We start from the raw sequence: 18,718 nt of genomic DNA, 5'->3' as shown, positions 1-18,718 counted from the left end.
CTTGATCATTTTAGTGGCCCTTTTCTGTTCCGCCCCTCCCACCCGACAACTTTACAATATCCTGTTTAGATGTGATGATCAGAAGGGTACACCAAGTGTGGTCACACCAGAGATTCTGTGTACTGGAAGTACGGTTTTGGCAGGTTTATTTTCAATTCCTTTCGTGATTATGCCTAACGTGTTTGTCTTTTTCACAGCAACTGCATACTGGGTTGACATTTTCATCCCTTAGTTCTCCACCACGACCCCAACATCTCTTTCTTGGTCAGTCACCACCTGCTTAGGCCTCAAACACAGAATTTTTGCCCCATCGTGCATCCCTTTACACTTGTCGACAATGAACCGTCTTTGCTTAATTTTAATGCTCCAGGGATGTCACTTTCCTTTGACACGTTATGGACGCGGCATCTCTTTCGCATGCTTCAAAAGCCAGCGAGTTATCGCCGCGGCAGCGAGCAATTCCGACCCGAACACGCTCAGCAGGCTTCCAGGAAGGCAGTCGAGAGCATAACATAGAGCAGCAACTACAACTCCCAGGATGCCCCTTGCACCCGGTAGTAACTGGCAGTGGCGGAGGAAGAGCCACGTGCTTCCCTTCCTCCAGCCCACCATCCTCGCTTCAGGTTTCCCTGTCTTGGGACTCACTGACCGTGAGCAACAGCTAGCAAAGCAAGTTTGCACTTTCTGGACCTCAGGCTGCTATGCTGCCTTTTCCTTTTAGGCACTTTGCCACGGTAAGGTGTGCGAATGGCAAATTGTGTTCCTCGAAAAGGGGGAAGGAGGTCAGATTCCTTTGGCCACATGGGGTGGGAGCAAAGATAAGTAAGGGGTCGGGATGGGGGCTTAAGTTGCACAAGTAACTTCCACAAAATGCTTTTCGAGCAGTGGCATTTGAGTGCTTTCAGCATTTGCGGGGCAGTGTGGGAAGCGTAGCTGACCTGCTTTGCAAAGTACCAGCGATCTGACCTGGTCCTTCATCCTGCCCCCTTCCCGGCCCCTTTCCCACCTTTTGGAGTGAATGCACTTGGGCCTGTACTGATGGGCTGCTGTCCATAGGCAGTTCAGTTCCCATGTATCTCCCTCACCCTCCCTGCGTTACGAATACCCTCATCCCAACGAAAAGTTTTGCTCCTGCAGTGAAGATTGATCTCCATTGTTGCCTCCTCCTTTCCTTTCCTTTCCTTTCCTTTCCTTTCCTTTCCTTTCCTTTCCTTTCCTCTTTTCTTTTCTTTTCTTTTCTTTTCTTTTCTTTTCTTTTCTTTTCTTTTCTTTTTGTTGTTTGTTTTCATTGGTGATGTTAAGCCGTGGAAGTTTAGAAAGCCAAGCTTCTTAGGTAAGGAGTTTATATAGCCGCCTGAGGGTTATAGCAGGCGATCTGATATAGTGGCACAGATCTCTGCCATTCTGCAGCTCAATTATTATTTAATTCTGTCTAATGGCTCTTGGATGCGGCGGAGAGCGAGGCGAAGAGTTATCTCGACGTTCAAGACTGAGACGTTATTATCAGCTGAACCTCTCCAAGCAGTCACGCTTTGCTGACTTTTATAGGCTAATTTTGGTAGCGTCTCTTTCTCTCCCGTCTCACTGTCCTATCTGACATTGCAGCTTTAAGGGAAAGAAGGGAAAGAAAAGGCAAGAAAGGCCTTCAGAGTGAGTGAGGGACAGGGAGGGAACAGGGGCAAAAGTAACTTTTGCAACTACTTTATCACCTTACCAAAGTCTCTTTGGCAGAGCTTTCTCAATCAGCAGTGTAGATACCTGCCTCTTGAACCTGATCAATAAAATGACCTGCCCCTTGAAATTTGCTCTCCGATTTGAGGGCTAAATATCTGGATTAGCTAACATGATGAGAGAGAGAGAGAGAGAGAGAGAGAGAGAGAGAGACTCAGATTTGACTACAGTCAATAAAGCTTTAAATTATGTACAGTTGTTTAAAAACCCCCATTCGTGCAGCCAAAAAGAAATGGGTGATTGTGGACTTTAGAACAAACACAGCATTCTACCATTTGGAGAGCTGTTATACAAAAATAACATCTTTTCTTAATGATGCTGAAGTATTTTGTTCTTAAGCCAATATGTGCATTCCAGAGTTCTCCCTCTTTGCTGATGCAACCTCAGGGAGCCGGTTACATCATCTGTGCTGGAGATTATGGGTTTTGAAAGCTTTTGAATGCAGCTCTTTTAATAAAGAGAAGGAAAGCAAGCTGCATTCATTTGCTTCTCAAAATGCTGGCTATCATCTGAGGTGATAGACTTGTTATGAAAGGTGTTCAGCAGCAAGAAAGAAAAAATACAAACTTTGGTTTGTGTGTCAAACTTCTTCCGTGGCAGGACTTGCCAGCTCAGCATTCAGCAGCTGAACCAGAGGCCTCTGCTGTTCTGTGCAAAGGCACTTCGCTTGCCCATCTGGAACACAATGCTGGCTCTGTTTCAGCTGGCCTTGAAGTGGACCGCCCTCACCTCAACCCTCCGTCTCCAGAGTTCTTACTCTGCTCTCATTTGGTGATTGAAGGGGCAGAAATATACCTTCTCTGTGTAAATCTGTTGAGGCAACTTGCAAAGAAAGGGTTGATAAGCTATTTTAGCTATCTTTCTGTTGATTTATTTTAAAATTAAAAAGGCAGGAAAGCTGGTCTCTTGCTTGGATACACATGCACACAGACACACACTCCAACAAACTTGCCGGCATCACAACCGTGCTCATCATCCAGCTTAGGTTATAGATGTCTGCTTAATATGAATTCCTTGCCACCCATCTGGTTTTCAGGACTGGGAACATGACTGTTGCAGAAAGAGCCAACTGGCAGCTCTGTGAAAGCCAGTGTGGCACTGTGAATGGAGTCTTGGTGTTTGGCTGCAGAAACTTCGGGTTGAAATCCCTGCTCAGTCAGTGAAACTAATTTAGACTACAGGCCTATGCATACAGAGACTGAAAAGAAGGATTAGAGCTTCCATCATTCCTGACCACTGGTCGTGCTAGTTAGAACTGACAGGAGTTGAAATCCAAAACATCTGGAGAAAACCAGGGGGAAGACTGCTGTATGCCATGGTTCCCAGCACCGAGTGGGTCCTTAGAAGGTTTTGGATTACACTTTCCATCACCCCCTAATTATTGGTTGTGTGGTCTGCTAATGATGAGCATTGTGTCCCAGCAACAGCTTGGTCCTAAGACTCTAAAACACTGTTGTGCTGATTACATGGTGTGAATATTAAGAGCCTCCTAGAAATCAAACAGGAGGTGCACATTCTTTCAATGTTACCTTTTAATTGTCAAAAGTGTGAGGAAAATCCATTCCTGTTGATCATGAGTTAGCTTCCAAGAAGCCAGTAGATAATTTTAAAAGAAAATGTGTGTTAAAAGAGTGGTCCAATAATATATTAAATATTATTATATTTAAGTATTAAAGGAGTGCTCCAATACAATTTTTCCATATTATAACCTCCCTCCAAAAGAGGCAGCTACTGGACATTGCAAAAGCATATGATCAAAGGAAGCAATAGCAGTATTACAATTCCAGTGGTTAGCCAACTTGGACGAACCTGTATTAAAGAGACATTGTGGCATTCAATAAACAAAACATTTTTGTTAAATAATACTTAATCTGAATCTACTGAAGCTTCAGATACAGACTCTAAAGCAACCATCCTTCAATTAGACATACTAGGATGGTCCAAAACAAACTGGTTTGACGTGTTCAAGAAATCAAACACCTTTGATGTTTCAGTAAAGCAGATGCTTTGACTGCAACTTACATGGGTAAACTTCCTGAAATACTAAAATGATGTTGGACCAGCCCTGTTGTTAGTCTTAGTTTTCCTTCCTTGCCAGCCTCTGCGGAGATGCTGCCAGGCTGCGGGGAGTTTGCGGGCCCAGCATAGCAAAGCTGCCACCGAGACCGCCAAGGAGACATCCGGCTGGACCGGGCAGGAGAGCTTGGCGGAGAGTGACCCTGAGATGTGGGAGCTGGTGCAGCAAGAGAAGGATCGGCAGTGCCGGGGGCTGGAGCTCATTGCCTCAGAGGTGAGTGATGGAAGGACGGGCCTCTCTTTCCTTAGCTTGGGAGCAGAGCATGAAAGGGTGTGCGCCTTGTCCTTTGGAGGACTGCAAAAGCCAGTGTTGTCTCATTTCTTGGACCCTTACGGACAAGGCTGTTGCTGAGCATTCAAAATGTTCAGCACGCAGACCTATAGGACACAGATATGCATAAAACGTCTATAAGGTGGTGCAAACATCGAAATAATTACTAGGATTTATTTAAATTTCACAGAAGGCAAAGCCAGCCAATTAATTTCTTATCCAAATCATCTCAAATAAAATTACATTTTCAGTTCATTTCCACCCCACTCCAGTCCATCCTAAAATAATGGAGAAAGTTTCTTTCTTTTCCAAGTTTAATTGTCATGTAGGAAGAGCATGTTGCGTGCGTCTGTCTGTGTGTGCTGCAGCATGTGAAGTTTAGGGAATCCTCACCCCAGCTGCAGTCCTCCTTGGAGATTTGCCCCTGCATGGTAATTAAGCTAAGATGTGCCTTCCTGTGGAACCAAACAACATTCAGGGTGCTGAGGAACAGATCGGGGGTGCTGAGAAATAGATTTGGGAAAGGGCCACATGGGCCCAGGTACATGCTAACAAGTGTTGCAGTTGCTCTCAGAGCCTGTGCTAAGGCTTAAAATCATCCATTTGATTTAGCAGTGCTCCTTTTTAAGTCCATCATCCTGTTCTACATAGTGGCCAACCAGGTGCTTCTGGGTCCACAAACAGGTTTGGGCAGCACTCTTTTCTCTGCTGGGGTGTCTGAACATGGAGGTCCCATTGGTTAACAGCCAATGGTAAGGCTGTCCTTTCCCTGCAGAGAAACAAAGAATGTGAGCTAGAAAATTGTTGGTTTAAATTTCACTGCATACACATGTGTGGCCTACCTTATAGGAGCATTGTAAGGATTACTGAGATCATATATACAAAGTGCTTTAAAATTTTTGTCTATAAGCTTTGGCAAACAAAACACAAATGACAAACTATAAACAAGTATGGAAATATTTTCTGTGATATAGAAGGAAACTTACTCTGATGGGTTTTGAGCCAGAAATGTGATTTAGTCTTCTTGGTATGGTACCGAAGGGAAGACGTGCTCAAACATCGGGTATCATTTGAAGCTGCTGGTTTTTAAAGCTGTATTTTAATTCTTGCATTAGTTTTTATGGCTGTTTTATGTTGTTTTGTTCTGTTTAACTTTTAATGTCAACCACTTGGAAAGTATTGGCTTTGAAGCAATGTATACATTTGTGGGGGGAAATAAGCAATGCACCATTTAAATAACAAGTATTAAACTCAGGACTGAAAATGTATTTCAGATTCTTAGGTGACAGCACTGGTTTGTTCACTGGATTGGAAAAGCTTTCAAGTTTCATAAGTATTTATAAATAAATAACCAAATAACAGATCTTAAATAGCATGGTTTTTCAGCTTTGCTTTATGGTTATGCCTGCAGGGCCCTATACTTGAAGAAAGTATAAAAAGGAGAAATTGTGGTTAGTCTGGATTAATGAATGCAGGACACCAAGGTGTAATATTATCTGTGTAAGGTAGCTGGAGTGTGGTGTGGTGTATTCCTATCCCCCCTTCCTTTCCTGCAGTGCTAACAGATGGAAATGGGATTCTAGTGTATCTTACACCTGGAATGAACAATAAATTTTCTACATGAAACTCTAATCCAAGCTTTGAATATTTTTTTTCTTTCTGTATCAAGATCATGATGCACAGTGAGAAAGGGAGGTCTGACTCTTTTCGCCCACCTTTTCCTACCAAAAATCCTCCTTTCCCCCACTTCTGCTTGCCTCCAAAGTTTCTCTTGCAACAAGGAGCAGCTTGGAGGGGGTGGATTTTAGTGGCACAGGGGAGAGTTGACACAGCTCTTTGTGGTCCAGTTTCAGATTCTCTCCCTTCATCCCCATGTGGCTGCTATGTGGCATAAAAGGGATACGCATTCCCAGCTTTCCATTTTATTTACGTATATATTTGTTCAAAGCCTTAATTCCACACTTTTCAAGAGGAAAGAACAATTTTCAGGTTCATAAAAGCAAGACAATTCCTGTCCTCAGTCTTCCAATCTCACAAGACACAACACTGAAGGAAAAAAAGGATGGGGAGAGGAAATGATGGTGGGGGGCGGGGGAGAACAAATTAAGGCACTGATTCCTAATGCTATAAGTTAATCTTAATGTGCCTTATCACAACCTCTTGGAGTGGAAATAGCTCAGAGAGAGGAGAAGCCGGCATGACTGGTCCTCCAGCTGAGCTGATGAAGTGGGCCCTCCTCGTGTTTCGTTCTTGTGCCACTGGATGAAGCGATGACCTTGAGAAGCCAAAGCCTGATGAAGCTGGTTTCTTAGCAGTACTGCGGGTCTTTGTGCTTGCCTTCTCTGGACACAGGAAGTTGCCTTGCATGGATTCAGACCATGGGTCCATCTGACTCAGCATTGCTGATGCTGATTGGCACCACCTCTCCAGGGTTCTTCCAGGCCTCCCTGGAGACACCAGGGTTCAAACCCTGCAGGTTTCCGTAGGCAAAGTGGTGCACTAACACCAAGCTATTGCTCCTCATTCATTCTCCGCTGCAGTTTGAAGTGTTTGCATAACTGCATTTTGTTTTTTTTCTCGATTTTTGGATTTCACTCTTTTTTACAGAATTTCTGCAGCCGAGCTGCACTGGAGGCCCTCGGATCCTGCCTCAACAACAAGTATTCGGAGGGCTATCCTGGCAAAAGGTAATGTAGAGTGTAGCAGAATGATTTTGGTAAAATAAATCAGGAGTGCATCGGGAGAGAAGAGGTGTAGGAAGAGATCAACAGAGCATGGCCGGTTGAGATTACTTGTTGATGCCTGTTTGCTAAGACACATCAAGGGGATGGTGATGGGGCTGGCATTCGGGAAGAGAGGAAAGCTTCAGCTTGTTGGGCCTGGCTCCAGGTTCTTTCTGAACTGTACACAAAGCATTTTGGTGCCTGAGTGCAGTGCAAGCTGCATTCAAGGGAACAGCAGTGAGCAAGAAATCATGGAAGCCTGACAGGAGGTTGAGCAGGAAGGGTTGCTGGAGTGGGGGAAGTACTGCTGAGGGGGAAAAGAGAAGCAAGCTAGTAGTGCCCTTTGGACTGGGATGGGCAGCTTGTGGCCTACTGAATGCTTTGGCCTACAACTCCCATCAACCCTAGCCAGCAGTGCCCATTGTGAGGGGTCATGGGAGCTGTAGGCAAAATGTCTGGAGGGCTGCAGATTGCCTCTTGCTGCTGCAGACGGTGAGTCCATGGCACGTGTGCCCCTTTTCCATCACGGCGATTGTGGATTCCTCCCGTACCATCACTGGCTGTCCAGAATAAGGAATGGCACTGCAGTAATTGGCTGTGCCAATGCAGCTTTGTGGGGTTTCTATGCTATTCCAGTGCCAGACTCTTTGATGGTGCCATTTGAAAAGCTTTATCATGGTTCTGTATTTTCTGGTTTTAATGCCTGTGAGCTGTCCAGGGAGCTTTGACTGGGGCTATATAGAAATATAATAAATATGGGATGGAGCCATGGAAAAGAGTGGCTCTTGGATTACACTGTATAGGACAGGGAAGCTGAATCTCTTTTGGCCTAAACGTAGAATTCTGTTTCAGAGAAGCTCTAAGGGCAGCAGAGCCATCGAGGTGGGGAAAGGGAAATGGATCAAGGCCCAAATACCCAAAATGCCAGCAGGATTTGGGTTGAGGATCTTACTGCCTTTGGAGAGGCATTTTCCCCTCTCAGAATGGAGAGAGAACTGCCAGGAAACCAGTGGGGCCCGGGGAAGGGATAGGGCTATAGATGGGGGGATCTGGGCTTGAAGATCTGCACCCCTGGTCTGATGACTCCAGGAAAGAGTGATAGAGGATGGCCATAGGAGAAATGAACAGAGGGAGAAGGGGAGTTGGTGAGAAGATGATACGGTTAGAGAATGAGAGGGCCCATGGGGTCCATATTTGGCTGCAGGTGGATGGAGAAGCCCCCTTTTCTTTCTTTCGCACCTCTGGATATTTCCACAGATAGTTGACAGCTCTTTCCTGGAGGGCATCTGGAATTTGCTTCCTTAGGGAAAAGATTTCCCTGGCAACGAAAAGAGAACCAAAGTTCGGACAGGGCCGGCCTCTGGGCCTGTGCTGTCTGCATGGCAGTGCCTGGATTTTAGTTGAGGAGGGAGGCAGAGTAAAAGGACATTTGCCATCTGGTGAATCGTATGGTAATGAAGAAGTCGGTGCAGGAAAAACCAATTGTGAAGCACTGATGTGCAGACAAGAGGGGTGCAGGGAGCTTTGTTAGGGGCTGGTTGCCTTGGAAACCTCCTTTATACGCTGTGGTGGCATGGAGGACGGCAGAGAGGATTTTCTTTTTGCTCTTCTTCCCCAGTTCAGAGATTAAGGCAGCAACAAGGCAACGGCTGGTCTAGCCGTCTCTCCCTTATTAAACCCTTCTTTCCCATTCACATCCTGACACAGGTATTACGGCGGTGCTGAGGTGGTGGATCGCATTGAGCTGCTGTGTGAACACCGTGCTCTTGAGGCTTTCGACCTGGATCCTGAGCGCTGGGGGGTGAACGTTCAGCCCTACTCTGGGTCCCCTGCCAACTTTGCCGCCTACACAGCCTTGCTGCAGCCCCACGAGCGTCTCATGGGCCTGGACTTGCCTGATGGGGGCCAGTACGTACTGGATGGGGAGTGCAACTTCGGTGGAATGTTTCTGCTCATTGCAGAACATGAAGAAACACGGGGAACCATGTTACACATGCTAGTCTGGGGCATGCTGGGGGTTGCAGGACTTTATTCTGCTTAAACGTGCATAGGATTGCCCCCTGAGCAGAGGAGGGGACTGTCAGAGTGGGGATAATGGCAGGGCAAGAGCAGGAGATGAAGTGCAAGAGCTGGGTATTGGCAGGACTGATGAAAGCCCAAATGGGGAAGGAGTAGCCGAAGAAGCTAAGACAGGGAATTACAAATGCTGTGCAGGCAGAGGGTAATGACTGACCTCCAAATGTTGTTTTTTGGCAGCTTGAAAGGTATGGATCTATGGTAAAAGGAAATTTGCCCATCCCCTGGTTAGTTTATTTATCATAGCAGTAGGTTTTTCAGGCTTGCCCTATAATAGTTTCTGGTATTTTTTTCTCATCAGGGAAGAGGCTGAGCAGAGGTGGCTGTTCTGTCCCTGCCGTGCCTTCCATACCCACCAGATCTAGCCCTGCCCTATAGAATTCTCATTCAGACCCTAAGCATTTCCATTCTCTTTGGTTGGGAGGGTAACTATCTAATCTATGGCTCCATTTGGGTGGAAGAGTTCTTCCTGAGTCGGAGTTTGACTCATAAGCTGCCCTGACAGTATGTCTTCCTTTTCCTTGCAGCCTGACACATGGCTATATGTCTGACGTCAAACGGATCTCAGCCACATCCATCTTCTTCGAGTCCATGCCCTACAAACTCAATGTGAGTCAGCAGACCTGTTTGGGGTTTTTTTCCTTCTTAAGTCAAGGCGGAGAAAGCTTTAGGCAACATTTTGAGGAGAAACACACATGGTATTTTGCCTGCGTGTTTAGGACCTGTACGCAACTGTGTGAAGGGTTAGCTGGGTTTTGTGTGTGCATGGTTGGAAGTCATGGAGGCAGCTTGGCTGTTGCTTGGGAAAGCATCTGCTGTAAGTATGGCGTTGGGTGTCAGGGCTTGATGCAACTTCCCTTGCAATGCGCTGCAAGAGCTTGGGGCAGAGAGGGATTGACAGTGCATCATGGGGCTCCCCTTCTTCACCAGGCTGCCTGTGTGGAGATACTAAGAGCAGACGCCCTCTGCTACTGCAGAAGCTAGGGCAGGAGTGTAGAACCTCAGGCCTGGGGGCCGAATCTGGCCCCTTGGGGTTCCCTGGAAGCCCATGGCCCCTTCTCTTTTGGGCTCCTGTGCAGTTCCTCTTCCCACCCTGATTAAAAGCTTGAAATGCCCCTCCTGGGGCTTGATTGCTGGTGGCTAAGAGCTTTGAGCTAAGATATGCTCCTATCTTGGGCCCACCCCTTTTCCTTCAGCCCAGCCCACCAGCGGAAGGCAGTCCCCAAGACCTTTCTCCAAAATGGAATTTGGCCTGGAAGACTTTCAGCACCCCAATCCAGATGTCCGCCTGCTACCTCCAGCCTGCAGTCAGCTGCTCTTGCTAGAGATGGGGCCCTTGAATGGTCTCCTTCTCCCCATATACAGGGTTCTAAAGTCTTTCCCCTGGCCTCTTGTATTTTCATGCCACCCCTCGACCTGTTTGTCTTTCCTACACAGAAGGCGTCATTTTGGCTCTCTCTGAATTCCAGTAGCTGGGAGAAAAGCGCAGTAGTGTGTCAGCAGCTTCTTGATCTCAGGCAAAATAAGAATAAGTTATGCACAGTAGTAAACAATGCAGATTAAATTATGCAGAAAAAGGAAAAGTCAGACAGAATAACTTCATAAATTAATTCAGGTGGCAGATTTTGGGCTTTGTAGTCAGTCTATTTATTGCCAGCAATATCCCCACCAACTCCAGTAACTTTGACTTTTCCCTTCTGGGCACATTTTGCTCAGTGCTTGTTGAGAGCACAGAATTATGGACAAAGTGGACAATTTCGCAACTGCATTTCAGGAATGGTTCTTGAGTCTATTCTTTGCCCTCAGAGCAATATAGAGGATATTATTCTTACTGTCATATTGCGCCTTTTAACTGACCGCTACCCTAGGGACTGTGGCGTGGCGTTGCCATGTGCCGGCATGCATGAATTCTTATGAGAAGGATGGTGCAGAATGGCTTAATTCTCAGGCACGGCTGCCTTGTTCCCATTCCCTTCCCATTCAGCCCACAACAGGACTGATAGATTATGACCAGCTGGAAGCAACTGCCCGCCTCTTCCGCCCACGTCTGATCATCGCCGGCACCAGTGCCTATGCTCGCCTTATTGACTACGCTCGCATCAAGAAGGTACTTTCTGGGTGTGCACAAAAGCCCAATAAACTAGACAGACGTTGGTGTGTCTTTGTATGGGAGGGGGGAATTTTCAGTTTCTCTCTCGCTTTCCCACCATAGTGAAGCCGAAGGAAACAGGTGCCAGTCCCAGAACGGGGTGTGTCTCCTTTCCATGTGGAGAGAGCACTTGGGGGCGTTTTCAACTCTTCCAGGCTGCCCTTGTGGGATAGATCTCTTGGGAGGCATGTGGGCGAGGAAGGAGGGGCAAGGGCCTGATCTGTCCTTCTCCAGCAGGTGTGTGAAGAGGTGAAGGCCTACCTGCTGGCCGACATGGCCCACATCAGCGGCCTGGTGGCGGCCAAAGTCATCCCATCACCGTTTGACCACGCCGATGTGGTGACCAGCACGACTCACAAAACGCTACGTGGAGCGAGGTAAGCCTGATCAGGGTGGCAGAGTTGGCAGTCAGGGATGATGGGCGTTGAAGTCCAGTGACATCCGGAGGGGCACAGACTTCCCACATGCCAGGTCGGATGATGGCCCCGTGGTGAGGCATGTAAGGGACTGTGGATGCAGTGGCCAGAGTGCTGGACTGAGCCTTGGCTCTAGTGCCCACTCGCCCATGAAGCTCGCCGAGTGATTTTGGGTTAATCCCCGCTTTCAGCTTAGCCGACCTCCAGGGCTGCTGTGAGGATACAGTGGACAGGATGAGGATTTTGTAAGGTTTCTTGCAGGAGAAAGGCAGGGCATAAATTTCATAGTAAATGAAGAACAATATTGCTGTTTCCTATGTTCATCCATTTCCCGGCTATCTTGTACCTTCTAGGTCACCCTTTTCCAACCTTGCATTCTCCCAGTGTGCTGGATTACAGCTCCCATCATCCTCCATCATTAATGGCTGTGGTGTGAAAGCTGTAGTCCCAGCATATCTGGAGGCTTCAAGAAAAGGCTGGTGCAGGTTGCAGAACTTGTGTTTTCACCATTCTTACGCAGTCTCTGCCCCTTCAGAGATGGGAAGCATGATGCCTGCACCCCTTTGTCACACCCAGGTCTGGGCTGATCTTCTACCGCAAAGGGGTCCGTTCTGTGGACAAGAAGACCGGCAAGGAGATTCTGTACAACCTGGAGGAGAAGATCAACTTTGCCGTCTTCCCTTCTCTGCAGGGAGGGCCCCATAACCATGCCATTGCTGCTGTCGCGGTAGCGCTGAAACAGGTGGGTCAGGCAGCTGGAATAAGGTGTGTGTGTGTGAGTGTGAGGGAGGTTTAACCAATTACTTGTTTGGCTTTCCTCACTCCTTTGCTGATTGGGAATGGAAACATCATGGTCTCTTAGGCCCTCAGGATCCCAGTAGTCCCTGCAAGAAGGAAGCTGCTGATAGACTAGCAGGGAGTATTTTTAACTTGTTGACAGGCTGGGCAAGAGCCTTTCTCAGAGCCTCCACCTTCTTTCAGAATGCAGCATTCCAAGCTAGAAAGTGCAGACTCTGAAGGTACACTAGATGAAGCAGAAGAGGGCTTGGCAAACGTTACCGAAATGCCAAGGTTAATGAGTGAGGTTGGCTGAGCGACTGGTGAGAGCCGTTTGGGAGGAGCCGTTTGCAGAGCACTGAGGGTCCGAGGTGGAGAGGTGCAAGTTCATCAGTCTGGTGGTTCGTCATCAAGTCAAACAGTTAAGTAATGTCCAACATTCCAGCATTCTGGCCTCAATCCCTGAGGAGGGAAAGGGAGGAAGGGGATTCAGTTTGGAATCAATTCCCGATGTGGGAAAGAGCTAACTCTGCCAGCCAGTGAGATCACTACTTTGATAGATGCTATTTGTTAACCATTTTTAATTAATCATTCTCTATTGAAAAACAAGCGCAGGCTGGTCAGCCTAGCTTAATAAAGGACTGTACTTAGAAGCCTTTGGCATTGATCTGCTGGAAAGGGAAAGGGAGGAGACATGCCCACAACAAATAGACCTTGACTTGGTCTCAGGCGGTTTCCTATGTTCTGCTCCTCTCACCCAGGCTGGTTCTGCCTGCTCTTATCCTAATCAAGCCAAATGATCTAGCTCAGGGGTTGGCAACCTTTAACACTCAAAGAGCCATTTGGACCCATTTCCCACAGAAAAGAAAACACCAGGAGCTGCAAAACCCCTTTGGCATCTAAAATGAACATAACACGGCATATATAGTTTTTTACCTTTATGCTATGTATAAAAAAACTATAGTGTGTTGCATTTATGAAATCAATGAACTGCTACAGAGAAAACAAATTTTTATTTCTGCATGCAACAAAAACATTTTGAACTCCGAAAAAAAAGATGCTGGGTTGAAAGTTACTTTCAAATAAAATACTCAATGTCTATCTGAGTCCTCCTCGTATTTATGAAATAAAAAGCTGAACTTATATTATCTACTAGCAGCAAACCAAACTTGCCACCTGCAGCAAACCAAAAATGCCGTCTGCTTCTGGGTGCCCTCATCCTTTTATCACGTGGTGAAATATTGAACAAACATCCCTCTCCCAATGTAATAATGTTGCTGGAATTTTTATAAGAATCTTCTTAAAACAAAGAAGTAGATCTATATCTTCATTATGATTTAGCTGCAGTTCTTGTTCAGTCACTAAAAACTGTTATTTTTAATCTTACATTATAAACTAATAGGATTCCTTTCATATATTTTGAATAGGAGAACAGCTTCCTGCAGAGTCAAAGTCAGTGCTAAAGGGCTGCATGCATTAAACAGCAAACCCCATAAGTTCGTCAGCAGTAAAAGCAAACGAATCTACCCACGTACCATTAAACGTTCGGTTTTCTTCAGAAACTTTTCTTTTCTTTGGATTTATCCATGGTTGGAGGGGGGAAAGCTCAGTAAATCAGGGCCGGCCGATATAGGTGTGTTTAGTGACTGATTAGCAGATAAACAGTCAAGTGATATGGATTGTGACATGTCCCAAGCACAGCTTTTAACATTCAGAGGAAGGAGATTACATTGGGACAAAGAGAATCTTTTCAGTTTAGTTTCGTGTAACATGAGAGCCTGCAGGAAGCTTGTTTAGCAGAGGAATGTAGCGATTTACTTAACTAGCTGATTTACTTAACTAGCTAGCGCTGCTGTTCCTGTGGAGCTTCGAGTAGATCAGTGGCTGTGACTTGTGTTTTGAGCGATGGAGCTGCAGCAGAGGGGTTCAAGAGCCACGTGCGGCTCCGGAGCCGTGGGTTGCCGACCCCTGCTCTAGCTGTACCTGCAGGCATTTCTGAGCCAGGGTGCAGAATGATCCAGAAGCCACTGCCCATCACCAGAGCATGGATTGCAAGTGCCCGGGATTCAGCTACCACTCACTAGTTGCACTGGCGAATCCTCCGTGTGATCTGACCTGGGGGCTCTAGTGTGCCTCCAGGAAGAAGTAATTTTGGAGACTTTTAGAGAATGGTAGTTTGAGTTATGGTACTTACGATTGCACTGAACTGTTCCAGGAATGAAATCCCGTGCTCATATTGCATCAGTGGATTCTTATATTCTGCACCCATCGAAAGCCAACCTTTGGGGCTTAGTTCGTTTGGTTCTGTGGGCATGGGGTGGGACCAGTGGTGTTGTCCCTGCCTCCTCATCATGCCCCAGAAGGGTGTTGGAGCATTGCTGCTCCCGTGACATTTAGTATCCATTCTTCTGTCGCAGGCCAACTCGCCCATGTTCCAGGAGTATTGCCAGCAGGTGCTCAAGAACGCCAAGGCCATGGCAGAGGCGCTGCTACAGCGAGGATACACTCTGGTTTCAGGTAGGGCGAGGGTGATCTCGTGCTTCTGAGCTGAAATACGTAATGTGAAGCCTCTTTTGCAGGACTGTATAAGTTTTGATGGCAGGGAGGTACGGGCATCTTTTGGTGCCCCTCTGTATTGAAACCCCCCAGCATATGCAGAAATTAGTCTAATGGAGGGAAGAATTCTAGGCTGGACTTCCTGTGGCCATTTGGTCTTATTGTATATGTAGGGAATTTTTATTTTAAATCACGTGCTTCCCCACCTGCAGTCTGAAATGGTACAGCATTGTTTGTCTCTACTGATCGTGTGCTTTTGTTTTGTGTTGTAGCCTTTCCTGCAATGCAGGGCAAAGGTGGATCTTGGGATAGGGGTAGCTGGGTCTAGTGGGCTGTGCAGAGTGGAGATGTGAAGGTCAGCAGCTGTTAGCGGAGACATGTCACTGGGGCTAGGTGGAGTGAAAAGTTTGAAACACAATGTGATCAGTAGATGGAGTGCTGATTCAAATCCCTTTGCAGCCAAGGATGATTTCAATTAAGATGAGATCTCCAACTTAGAGATTCAAAAAAGATAATACAGAACACTGTGCCAAATAAACATTCACTTAATACATAGCATGTGGTGACATACCTTGTTTTTCATGAAACTGAATAGCAGCAGGATCAGGATGGCTATCAGAACTACCTCTTCAGGCAACTTACAGTTACTCCAAGGAATAAATTGTCTCAAGATGTGCTGGGTCGGCAGAGCCAGTTACTGGGATGAGGAGTTAGAACTATTCATAGAGAAGGAAGCTGCTAACCCATGTTAGCCAGGATCAAGTGGCCTAGGCAAGGGTGGAGTGCTGGGCTGAAAAGACCTTCAAGTTTAATTATTTATTGTTTGTTTATTGAATTTCTATCCTGCCCGCTTAGCCGAAAAGGCTCTCAGGGCAGGTTTAATCCAACAGTAGAGCAGTTTTAGTTACGTTGACAGCGATGTCTTTGTTGTCTGTATAATGGTTGAACTCGAGAGGATGGCGGTGAGTTGGGGAGGCTACAAGGAGAAGACCCCTCCCTCCCTCTCTCCTTCCCTCCTCTCTCTCTCTCTCATTAGGAGGCACTGATAACCACCTGTTGCTTGTGGACTTGCGACCAAAGGGCATAGATGGGGCCCGGGCTGAACGAGTCTTGGAACTTGTTTCCATAACTGCTAACAAGAACACCTGTCCTGGAGACAAGAGCGCGTTGACACCTGGCGGTTTGCGTCTTGGTAAGAGCAGGTTATTGCAAAATAATTTTAAAAGGTCTATGTGTTTCAGAGCTTTGTGGTCGTATCTTATCTACACTAAGGTTGATCCTGAGTCTATGCCAAGAAAACCCAAATTATTCCCAGCTCTGTTTTTTAAGTGTTATCAGTTATTTTTTGCCCAGGACTGTGAGGCAGAAAAAAAGTTAAGGAAGTTTACAGAGATTTGGAAAGAAGTGCACTGCACATTTTCCATGAATATAACTTGTGAACACTTCAAGTTAGTATGGAGTCCAGAATTCAGCTTGCTGAGAGTCTTAGTTTTCATGTTTTAAAAAGCATTTTTCTAGCCCATAAAGCTGTAAGTTTTGAAAGTATCTCGGAAGACAGAGTGGGAACACAATTTTGATTGCCTTTGCCTCTCCCCACAAGTGGAATACATTTAAGCAGAGTAAGCAACTAGATAAAAAACAGCTTAATATGCAGTTCGCTTGCAAGTTTTCTATACTTCTTTTGGTTCCTTGGGCCAACATTATTTTATTCTTTTTTCTTGTGGAATATATACATCAGCCTTCTCCAACCTTGTGCCCCCCCCCATATTTTTTTGGATCACAGCATAATTGACCATTGTCCATGCTGGCTGAACCTGATGGGAATTGCAGTCTAAAACACCTGGAGGGCAGCAGGCTGGGGAGGGCTGTAATAGAATTTAGTGCATGTTTAGGGCTGCATTCTTTTCCAAACTACTTCCTGGGGACAGGCTGGGCAGGACAGGTTTCCCCCATCTTTCTTCGCTGAGCAGAAGAGGGAATTTCAGCACGTGTTACTTGCAGCTGCTGAATTTCCCTCTTCTGCATCCCCACCCGAACAGCAGGATGCATCACACGCATGGGATTGTGATGCTGAACTTTCCTTCACTTTCTGGTGTCTCCTGTAGGCAAATCTAAGGTTGGTAGACCCTTTCTAGAGATTGATCTGGAAAATTCATTATTACAGCAGTGTTTAGACTGCCTGTTTGTAATTTTTGTTGCATTTTATATGTTACATTTTACAAGTTTCAGTGTTACAAAAAAGGGTAATTTGGGGGTTTGGATAACAAGAACAACCCTCTAATCTGGTTCTCTTCAATTACCCTCTAGGCGCACCTGCACTTACCTCCCGACAGTTCCGGGAAGCTGACTTCCACAAGGTGGTGGAGTTCATTGATAAAGGAATCCAGATTGGACTGGATGTCAAAAAGAAAACTTGTAAGTCGTTGTTGCCTTAGGAAGAGCTAGCACGATGCAATGGCTGAATCTTTGCACCTCGTCCCTTTGAGCATGTTTGGCTATATTTTGTTGGAAGTCAGCAAGGTATAGTGGAAACGGTGCCAGCTACAAATCTGGCGCCTCAATGGGCTGCCCTGGTGATCTGTTTGATAGACTCATTCCATGCCTTGTTGAATTCTCACGGATGGAATTCCTTAGTTCGACTGTGACCCATCAGGCAACAAAGCACCGCCTGCAGGCTGGGTTCCCACCTTTTCCAAGGGCCTTGCTCTGTGCTTTAACATACAGACATTTTGCAGGTGAAGATCCCTCCTGCCAGTGTGAAAGTGGATCGAAGGAGCGTTATGTCTCAAGTCTGGCCCCACTTCTGAGAGGGGGAGAGTCAGTACATGAGGTTGGGTCCAGGATCTGCCTTCCGTGACTAAGAGGCGGCCTTCTGCAAGAGGATGGCCTTCCACATGTCCTTGGGGGATCCACTCTTCCCCCACACCGCAGCTCACTCCGTTCAGCAGATCCTTCTGACTCTGTAGCACTTCCAGGGGAATGGAGGGCCCACTGCAAGAGGTGTGGGAGTCCACTTCTGTCAGCATAGCTGATCCAGCTTAAATCCAGGGGACACGAGCAGAAGGTGGTGCTGGGCAGCCAAGTCCTATGCAGTAACTCTGGTTATGGATGGGAAATGGGTGTGGGAGAGGGATTCACAGAATGAGAAGTAATGCCTAATTCTGAGCAGAGCACACTCTTGGATAAGTGGGGCTTGTCTCTGTGCCGCAGTTTACCCAATGTGTTTGCACTGTTGATCCTCCTCCTTCCCTTTCTCCCACAGCAAAGCTCCAGGATTTCAAATCTTTTTTGCTGGAAGACCCAGAGATGAAGCAGAGACTATCAGACCTCCGGCAGCAAGTGGAGACCTTTGCCCGTGCCTTCCCCATGCCTGGCTTTGACAAACGTTGAGATTCTGTCCAAGTAGAGATTGGCTAGTAACGACACCCAGGTGGCCAGGGCAGGCAGGAGGCCAGGTGCTTCTGGTCCTCGTAGCCCTGCCTCAGAGAGCCAGGCAGTGTGGCCCCTTTTTCCAGATGGGTAATCTCCTTGGCTGCCTTTTGCTCCTACCAAGACTGATTTTAGGGTGACTGAGACAACTGACTTCCTTGTGTTTTATAGCAGGACTAGTCTCTGAGCCGCCATACACGTGTAATATATTTGTCTGCTCATAATGCAAGATTGATTGGAGGAATTAAACTGCTTCACCTTGTTCCCTTGACTGAACCAAAGCGCAGAACGTTTTGAGCCTGTCTTCTGATGTTGCGCTGCGTGCTTTGCCATGCACACCTGCAGGCAATCATGCATACCTGCAGAGGTATGCTGGGCTGTATCTAATGGCTTGCCTCCCGTGTTAGTTCCATTCATTTCCATGAGGCTACACTAAGTGGGACTAACATTAGGAACCATGTCTTGCCTGAATATTTGTGTGGAGATATAAATGTGTACAGCTGTGCATACAACC

General features: G+C 46.7%; 1 protein-coding gene across 2 annotated transcripts; it reads left to right on the top strand.

The window, feature by feature from the left end:
- The first annotated feature begins 604 nt into the window (after positions 1-604).
- SHMT2 (serine hydroxymethyltransferase 2) lies at positions 605-18,490 on the top strand. 2 transcript variants are annotated; one of them, XM_044443216.1, is made up of 12 exons: positions 605-734; positions 3,830-4,021; positions 6,686-6,765; positions 8,509-8,709; positions 9,405-9,486; positions 10,862-10,984; positions 11,264-11,403; positions 12,019-12,184; positions 14,637-14,736; positions 15,812-15,967; positions 17,083-17,190; positions 18,038-18,490. In XM_044443216.1, the coding sequence occupies exons 1-12, from the start codon at positions 702-704 to the stop codon at positions 18,163-18,165; spliced, it is 1,509 nt and encodes a 502-aa protein (XP_044299151.1). In that variant the 5' UTR covers positions 605-701; the 3' UTR covers positions 18,166-18,490. The 2 variants fall into 2 exon arrangements, with proteins under 2 accessions (XP_044299151.1, XP_044299150.1); XM_044443215.1 differs by having other exon boundaries at positions 11,261-11,403.
- The last annotated feature ends 228 nt before the right edge of the window (positions 18,491-18,718 follow it).

Source organism: Varanus komodoensis, unplaced genomic scaffold, assembly GCF_004798865.1.
Source record: "Varanus komodoensis strain SLA01 unplaced genomic scaffold, ASM479886v1 scaffold41, whole genome shotgun sequence".
Taxonomy (NCBI): domain Eukaryota; kingdom Metazoa; phylum Chordata; class Lepidosauria; order Squamata; family Varanidae; genus Varanus; species Varanus komodoensis.
Note: the sequence above shows the minus strand (reverse complement) of the source record. Positions and strands in the feature narration are given on the sequence as shown.

Bases quoted from the DNA above. Each gene is read 5' to 3' on its own strand.
- SHMT2 (XM_044443215.1), top strand. From the start codon at position 702: ATGCTGCCTTTTCCTTTTAGGCACTTTGCCACG. The intron at 4,022-6,685 runs GTGAGTGATGGA...TCTTTTTTACAG, and splicing joins TGGAGCTCATTGCCTCAGAG to AATTTCTGCAGCCGAGCTGC. The intron at 17,191-18,037 runs GTAAGTCGTTGT...TTTCTCCCACAG, and splicing joins GGATGTCAAAAAGAAAACTT to CAAAGCTCCAGGATTTCAAA.